The sequence below is a fragment of the Ruditapes philippinarum genome, unplaced genomic scaffold (assembly GCF_026571515.1).
Source record: "Ruditapes philippinarum isolate M1 unplaced genomic scaffold, ASM2657151v2 ctg1089_1_1_1_1, whole genome shotgun sequence".
Lineage (NCBI taxonomy): Eukaryota > Metazoa > Mollusca > Bivalvia > Venerida > Veneridae > Ruditapes > Ruditapes philippinarum.
In genome coordinates this window covers 531,207-540,292 of record NW_026866765.1, presented here as the reverse complement: position 1 = coordinate 540,292, position 9,086 = coordinate 531,207, and the positions used below count along the sequence as shown (strand labels likewise).

Sequence of the window (9,086 nt, the reverse complement as noted above, 5' to 3'; positions counted from 1 at the left end):
ATCTTAGTGTTTATGTCATAATTGGATTTTATTGACTTGTTGAATTTGTTGGGTTGTGCCAGCAAGGAATACAATTCCTCTATGAAGTGCGGCCGTATCATGTAAATGTCGTCAAAAAAGCGCCATCATACAAGTGCTTTTAAAATTTGAGACGTAAAAAAACGTATTCTCGAGGTATAACATGAAGATAATGGCATAACTTGGTAGACATGTTGTTCCCATGTTTATTCTCAAAATCTGCTCATTGACTTTGTTATTGAATTTAAAACCGTTTGTTTTCTGTATCTTAAGTATTTTGATAACTTTGAATCGGAAGATGTTTTTTTTGTCAATTTTTGGGTAGTGATTTTTCACTTTCCGTTTTCTTTTATTCTTCTTTTCTTCGGGTTCCAATGTTGTCAAGGAAACAGACGGTATAACGAGTAGTTAATCCGTAACTGAATCGTCCTTGTGGCAAAGACATCCGGGTTGAGATTTTATTTAGTGTTTGTCAGTGGATCCAATTACTGGATTGCTTGATAGGTAGTAAAACGCTGTGTACACACACCCACAAATCACTCATATGAAAGTAAATCTGTTCTGATCGTATATACATGTATTTTCATGCGTACAGAGAAATAATTTGCTGTACCGCAAAATAATTTATAAACATAAGTATGCTTTAAAATGTGCGTACTAAATATATGATACCAAAATAATGTCATGGAGATACCATCATCACAAAAACTTATTAATTCAACGGAACTCATTTTTTCAATACAAAGTTCCATATGAATGCGATTAATTAAATCTTGTTAACCTTTCATCTAAACACCATCCATTACTGATATTTACTAGGTGTTTCGTATCGCGATGATAATCAATTATCTTCATGAAAATCAATCGAAAAATAAACATAAAGAATTCTAACAAAAATGTATAAGAGGCGCGACCGTGATCGAGTGGTTAATGTCGTTGACTTCAAACAGCTTGTCACCAATGTAGGTTCGAAACCCGTCAGCGACTTTTGGTCCGTTCATGTGGGGATGTTATCCGTCTTGCAAACAGATCGATGGTGGTTCTACCCTGTTGCCCGCTCGTGCCTGAGAATAAGATCAAAAGAGCACTATCACGAGGTCCTCCTTCACCAGTACAGCTGGTGAGATGACACATGACCTCTTTTGTGTTAATGTTCAAAACCCAATAAAAAGTCATATTAATAATTATATCAGTTTTTTGTACATGTATTAGACACCGATTTTCGCATGCCACATTTTATACATTTCTATATGTTATATACGAGGTTGACCTGGCTATCTTCAAACCTATTACGATACGAAACATTTGAAGTTTGTCTATCGTCTTTTGTAAAGGTAATAATGACTTGCAGAGGCTTACAAATGGCAACTTGTAAAGGACGAATAAACAAAGTATCAAAACCATTGCTTGTGATATTGCATATAATAATGTTGACACTGAAAGATAATAAGTATCCTCTATTATATCGAATAAACATGTACATATATATGCATTTTATATTCACGTAAACTGTCTGTATTATTATTTTATAAATCATAAATCAAGTGAAGAACCTAAAATGGGAATACAAATCTACAATATATAATAAAAGAATAAAATCAGAATGAGATTGTATATCGATTTTTTTGCGATATTTGGTCCGATTTGAGAGAAAAGCGTTGTAACGCATTTTATTGTTTAGTCGTTTTGTACAAAAAAAGATTATTCTTGGAAAAGCAATGAAAGAATGATTTTAAAATATGAATACTAGTTATTGATTGAGACCTACCTCAAATGAATGGTACACAAAATACGGAAAAATATTCCCAGTCCCGTCATGTTAAAACAACCTAAGTGTAAACCCTTTAATTTAATTAAAGTTATCTGATTTGCCAGAAGTGTATATATACACAAAGAATATAACTGTTGTTGTCAGTATTATGATAAAAGACAGAATGAAAAATAATTTATCTAATGCTGTGCTGACATCCTTCCATGAAACAAGTGAATCATTAACAACAACATTTTCTTTTTTATCTTCATTTGACCTTTCGCTCTCAACAGTGTCTGAAAATGAACTGATCTGATATGGAGCTCTACCATTTAGTATTGGGCGGCGAACGTTCTCCCTAGGTACATAATAATTGTAGTGTCTCGATATGTCTGTTTTATTAATGTATGTTTCTACATCCGTATATAGTTGTGCACTACCTTGTCCTCTCTTTGTTTGCCTGCGTTCTGTTTTGGATTTAGATGGGATACGTTTTCGTTTGTTATCCTTGTTTTTACAGTTACATCCCAAGCGTCTTACGAAACTGGCAATCAATTCTGGGACAGGGTCTTTTTCATTTTTGTAATACACACGCACATTAAGTATCGTTACCAGAGTGATGCCTATGCTTGTTATCAAAATTATTAATACATAGTAACTAAAAATAGACATTGGGCTCGATGTTTTAGGGAGGTTGTCACCCACAAGCGTAAGGAAAACAGCAACCGCCAAAAGAACTGTGATACTGTAAGAAATTCTTTCACCACTTTCTACTGGAATAGCAAAAATCATTGTATTCAAAAAAGCCATGAAAATCACTGGGAGAATGACGTTTACTATAACAAATCGAGGTTTTCTTTCTAGGTATAAGTTAAAGTCAATATAACTAGCCTCTGGGCTGTACGAAATGCTCGAATTATAAAATGTCCATGCCCCATTTTCCGAAAAATAACTTGTTTGTACTTTATCACCAATAGGAGATATATTAATTTCAGTTTTGAACTGAGCCCATGGTGAGAACGCAAAATTACATTTGTGTCTGTCTAATGGATAATAAGTTACATCAACCCGACAGGATGCAGAGAAAACGTCTCCTGGGTAATAATGAGCCAAACCGTTTGGTAAAAAGCGAATAAGCTGCCATGAGTCGCCTATCTTCTCGAGTTTGTTAACGTTGTTCACTAAAACTAAATTCGGTGTCCAAACATTGTCACTTTCGACAACTAACTGATCAAGATCGCCATAGTCTTTGGGATCCCATGTCATATATTCATCAACCCAGTAAACGGTAACAATTCCAGCGATAGTTAGTTGCTCTTTTACTTCATCGAATTCTTGAATTGTAACAAGTTCAAAGCCAATATATAACTGAAGTGGTTGGGATTGGTTTGCCACAGGTCTGAAATTCTTTTCGTAATTTTGTTTCTTATCTGCAAGTAGCCTTTTTGCATCGTCCATGCTGTGGCAATTGACACCGTGGATGAACACTAAGACAAACAGGATATAAACGTCGAGCACAATACACTTGTTAGACATCTTGTATTTCTCTGAAAAAAAAACAGTTATATCTCTCTTTCAAATTGATAAAAAATGCGCATTGCTAGAAACAAATATGATCCGATAATTCAAATGCATATTTTACAGATAACTTTGTAAACATGTAAAAAAATAGAGTATTGTTATCTACAGCCATATTCATTTCATTTCATGTATAATGATTTTTTCTGTCGATGTGTTGACTGGTTTTGAAGCCTTTAAGAGATCAATATGTTTTCTAATGAAATATTTAAAATCAACACCAGCATTAATGTACAAGACAGCAATATGTTTCTCGGTTTACTGGTTATCACAATAGTTTAATTGTTAGGTCATGTAAATGATATGGATTATTAGTTTACGAAACTTTCCACGGGTTTAATTGGCCATTTTAAGCAAAGATGGGTGATATTTGATTAGAAGGCTGGCGCTTATAAATACATTTTTAAAACCAGCTAGGGCGCTGTCCACGTTTTTGTCAATAGACTAACAGCTCGAATTCGCTATAATTTCTTTCATTATCTCTTTACATCAATATTGACAAATAGGGGTGTCGATAATTATTTTATAAAAGTATACTATTGATTGCTAGCTAAACAATAACTCCGTTCGTAACTGTTCAGCGTAATAGCGTAGTGGTAGAGAGTTCTGGTTCGAATCTTCGAAAAAGCGTTTTTTTTCTTTTCATTTATTTTATGTTTTTAGATTTTTTTACAACGAACTACATTTTAGTTCTCATGAATTTCATTCACACAATGCTATTTGAGAACATTAGAACATTTAGTTTTACACACATTCGCATTTAACATTTAAAGTATATATAAATTATATAAATCGAGCGAAAATTTTAAAGAATGGCGAATGGAATTCAGAGTTTCAAACAGAATAAAATTGTTAATACTGTCAATCCATTTAATGACAGTTAAAATTAAATACATCTAATTTTGTTTATACGTCATTATTCTAACTTTAAATTGTGCAAAACATTAAATAAATTGCAGGTTTATAAAAATAAAATAAAAAGTTACGTTACACACTACAATATTTCTGAAAGTAAAATCATACTCAAAATAAAACAGAAATGTGACTTATTGCAGATTTGAACTCGATTTTTTTTTCATAACGTGAGCTGTTAACAATCTAAAATATCACTATCTAGTCGGATTTACGTGTCCATAGCTATATTGCAATCAAAGTGCAAAATATAATAACTGTATATAGCATTCACAACACATTATTTCATAATGGTACGACCGATTAATGTAAACGTTATCGTGTTCGACTTTTACTCCGAAATAAAGTACATTTTGTTTTTGCCCAGATTAATCTAGGGTACAAACGAACTTTTACATTTACAGCTTCGAAAAAAATGAGTAAAAGACGAATACCATTTTGCTTGTAAATTAAGATATCAATTTTTTACAGTTTGTGAAACGTTTCATTAAATAGTGTTTTTACAAATTATAGATCAAGTGATCATAAGTGTATCGAATTGATGCTATCTTCAAACTAGCACACATTGCTTAACCTTGGAAAATTCACCTATGAAGTTGTTGCCTTGCGTAAGTCATGTTGGTCGGAGAAGTAGTATATTATGTTACATATTTTTTGTCTTACATATGTTGCCGTTTCGATGTATTCTTGCATAATTAAAACAATTCATTGTTAACACTTTTATAAATTAATTATACAAATTGAAGCGCGGACTTATCGAAATTTATGGTTTAAATATTGCAATTCTGCGTGTACCCTATGACGCGAAGAAGTAACATATACTAAGTATGTTCAATCTCCATCAAATACTCATAAAGCTACTTTCTTTTATAAAATATTTACTTACTTCTACTTGCACGCATCCATGCATGTCAATGATATATGTATGACAATAATTTATCACTGGTCAAATCAATAAAATTTTATTGTTTTGTTGTTGTAAATATAAGAAAACAACTAATTTTGCAAGGCCACATAAACTATTTAATATTAATAACGAAATTATGATCGGCAACGCATAAGCACTAGCCTCCGTGGTAAAGGGGTTACAGTCGATGACTTCTAATCCAGTTACCTCTCTGGCGTGGGTTCGATCCCCGGGAGCTGCTTCGGTAGTAGAACGCGGAGGAAGGTAGTCTAGTACTGGTGTAACACTCCAGGAACGATGGTTAGGAAACTACCCGCCTATATGACTGAACTACTGTTGGGAAAAGGCGTAAAATGAAACAAAGCATCAGCACTAGGAGTATTTCAGTACGTAGAACGAACGACTACCAGTGCCAGTACTTACAACAATACACAATATCAGTACGAGCACTAGATTTTAGTGTTGCACTACAGTACAAGTATTTTTACTATGGAAGTTATTAAGTATCATTACTTTCATATTTGATCTATATTTTACGTAAAAACACACAGTGACTGTTAATTTATTAATTCATACAATATTTTTACAGTTAAAATGATTGTCACACATTTCTTAACAAGATAAATATTACTTAATCTAAAACAAAAAACGTATCTAACTTTTCTCAATATCCAATTGAAAGAATGCAAAAACTTTTCAACCAAAACTGATGATGTACTAATGGTGATTGCGTAATTACATATCTCGAGCCGCTAGATAATAAAACCTGTCATTAATTTGAGCCGCGTCACGACAAAACCAACATAATGGGTTTGCGACCAGCATGGATCCAGACCAGCCTGCGCATCCATGCTGTTCGCTATCAGTTTCTCTACTTGTTATAGGGTTTGTAAGCGAACAGCATGGATCCTGATCGGACTGCGCGGATGCGCAGGCTGGTCTGGATCCATGCTGGTCGCAAACCCATTAATTATGTTGGTTTTGTCATGACGCGGCTCACTTTTCTAAACAGAATTATAACACAGCAAACCTCCTTTATTTGATAAAAAATAATTTCATAAATTGGTAGCAGACGTAAAAAATATTTACTTTACATAACCTCATGATTATTTAGTTAAAGAAACACAATTATAAACTTGAAGAATTATATTACGTCACGAATATCCGATGTTGTCACGACGTTACAAACGTGCAGCATTAAAAATACTAAATAATGTAAACGAGTGCGGTATGACAAATATATAGAGAATATTCAAGTTTTTTTTCTAAAAATATATGATTTATTATTCATTAGGTGGTATAAAAATACATATTGCATTTGTGGCGGTAGCAGCAAGTGAAATATGATAATTTTCATACCTTGATACAAAATTAATCTCGTATATACAGGGAAAGAAAATATTTTTTTTATTTCTCAATTTTGATCTTACAATTCGCAAGACGTCCCATTTAAGTTTGTGTAATGGCTGAATTTAGAAAAAAAGTAGTCCGGCAAAATGCCAGTGAAAATACGAACAAATTTTCATTGCATTTGAAAAAAACGGAATATACGGAATATCAAAATACGCATTTTATTTCAAAAATATTTTTTAGTCTTTCATTTATATAGTTCATAAATATTTCTCAATCTTTTATTTATATGTATATAACAAAATATAATAATACAGATACAAGATTGTTGAGATTAACATTTATTTATTCAACTTGTTATCAATCTTTACTCTTGTCAACTTTATTCACGTTCAAGCCATCTTCACACTGAAAGTGTTACTAATTTGCATTTTAGATAATCTGTTTCACAACAATAAATCAAGTTCTTACATGGTATTTTTAGTAAAAAAAAGTAAAAAAATAAAACCTCCTTGATATTTATACACGAAAAAGGGAGAAGTATACACATATCTTTTTATAGAATTATCAACATACATCAATAAAAAAAGTATATTAAAAGACAAACCCTATATGCATAGCCTATTCAGTATCCTTATGTACCTGAGTAAATGTTAAAAAAATTAATCACTTAAACCCTAAGTATAAGGTATTAAAACGGTCTCTTATCTTCTTTAAAAAGTTTAACACTGACATGTGTACGTACCTAATTCAAGCTTATTCTGATTCAGTGTTATTATTTTTATAGTACAGAAAATTTCAATACATTTCTTTCCAACCCGCTGCCCTCATTGAAATTATTTCTACTTTTAAACTAAATCTAGTTAGTTAGTGATATGTACCAGTAACAGGTCGACGGTATTGTGCTATTAATTATTTGGGATTTTATTCATTTGGTTTGAATGATCAGTGGAAAGTGTTAAAATGATAAAATCTGTTCAATACAAACATTCACATGATGAATTTGTCTTTTTTGAAACGAATATCCATGTATGTTATCGTATGAGTATCTCGTAAATATCTCGTTATTTCTATGAAATAGTTCAATTGACAGTTACGAATATATCGATTATATCTAATGGAAAAACATCAAGCATTATATCAATGATTCTTGATTTCCGATACGTTGATAAATCATGAAAGTCCGATATATGTAATGTATTCGCATTTAAGAAATAGATCGTTTTGGACATTTTATTATAATTGTCCCATGAATTTATTTGTACGTAAATCAAGCACACAAATGAATACTCAAGATATGTGTAATAATGATTTCGGATTTAATGGATCACCATCTGTAAAAGCTACGTTAATCCTCGCATACTAATGAATCAATGTTTGTTGGGTAAACATATGTTTAATAATGCTGAAATAATAGATTTAGAACATATGAGATGCATTTCGACAGAAAGAAATATCACAGAATGTGAAATAATTTGTAATAGAAAAGATATAGAAATATATAACAAAGTGGTACTTTATCTTCAAATATGCGAAATACTAAATCACTGTTACTGAACCCATTGCTGTTACATAAAATAAGCAGAAAATGATTCAGCTATTTTGCCAATGGGAAACAAAAAACGGAAAGATAGGATTTTTAATATTAAACGAAAAGAAATGTTTACATTCATTCTGATTTCACTATCATAGTTCATTTCATAAAAAATCAAACAAAGATACAAACTCTTCATTCATAGAACGGTACCACTTACCTTTATTATACCATAATATATTACCTCCCCATTATAACAAAAGCAAAACAAAAGAAGTTGATTTTTCCTAAAACACGTGATTCCATTGCCAACATATCAATCTCTGATTTTGAAATGTTATTTCCTCCCTTCCACTCCTTTTATCACTTTGATCTATAGTGGTATATTATTTGCATAATAAAAGTTTCATATGATAGTAATAGCCACGTTATGATGGATCTCGTTTGATAAACATTATTATCATTTCTACGATAAATCAATCCCGTGAGAAAGTAAACTACTTTTTATCTTGACTTAATCACGGCATTGTAGTATTACATAAGTTGTTTCAAACCTTTATTTGCTAGGACAAAACAAAAATATGCCAAAAATGTTTACAAAACGTCTTCCGTTTGATTCGTTCTGTTCAATAAATTGAACAAGAAAACAAATATTCGCACACGATTGTTAACCACAATGGAAGTAATGTGTGTTTTTTAGTCTAGATATCTCATGTTAAATAAGTATTATTACATTCTCTTACTACTGATCTACTTGTAAAGACCACCTGTCTATGTAGCATCGTCTGAACCCACGGGTACTTATTCTGGAGAACTAAAATCTCATAATTGGTGTAGTAATAAAGTAATTTTACAATGTTGAACACAATACTAATTCTATCGGGTTGATACGCACCTGCAAAACCTATATTGGACGAGACGTTTTTGTCTTGTCCAGCTGAGAAGTCCAAAAATCAAATTAAGTAGTGTATTCAACAGTGTGTAACAACATCGTATATTTTCACCTTATCACATGTACCCAATAAGCTTTAAGTGTT

General features: G+C 31.8%; 1 protein-coding gene across 1 annotated transcript; it reads right to left on the bottom strand.

The window, feature by feature from the left end:
• Positions 1-943: 943 nt before the first annotated feature.
• LOC132733619 (acetylcholine receptor subunit alpha-like) lies at positions 944-7,274 on the bottom strand. Its single transcript, XM_060720280.1, has 2 exons — positions 7,123-7,274; positions 944-3,315 (listed from the first exon to the last, which is right to left on the bottom strand). Exon 2 carries the CDS (start codon positions 3,302-3,304, stop codon positions 1,868-1,870), a length of 1,437 nt encoding a protein of 478 aa, XP_060576263.1. The 5' UTR covers positions 3,305-3,315; positions 7,123-7,274; the 3' UTR covers positions 944-1,867.
• Between the last annotated feature and the right edge of the window lie 1,812 nt (positions 7,275-9,086).

What these genes read in the sequence shown, in the direction of transcription:
- LOC132733619 (XM_060720280.1), bottom strand. Translation starts at nt 3,304, where the DNA reads ATGTCTAACAAGTGTATTGTGCTCGACGTTTATATCCTGTTTGTCTTA.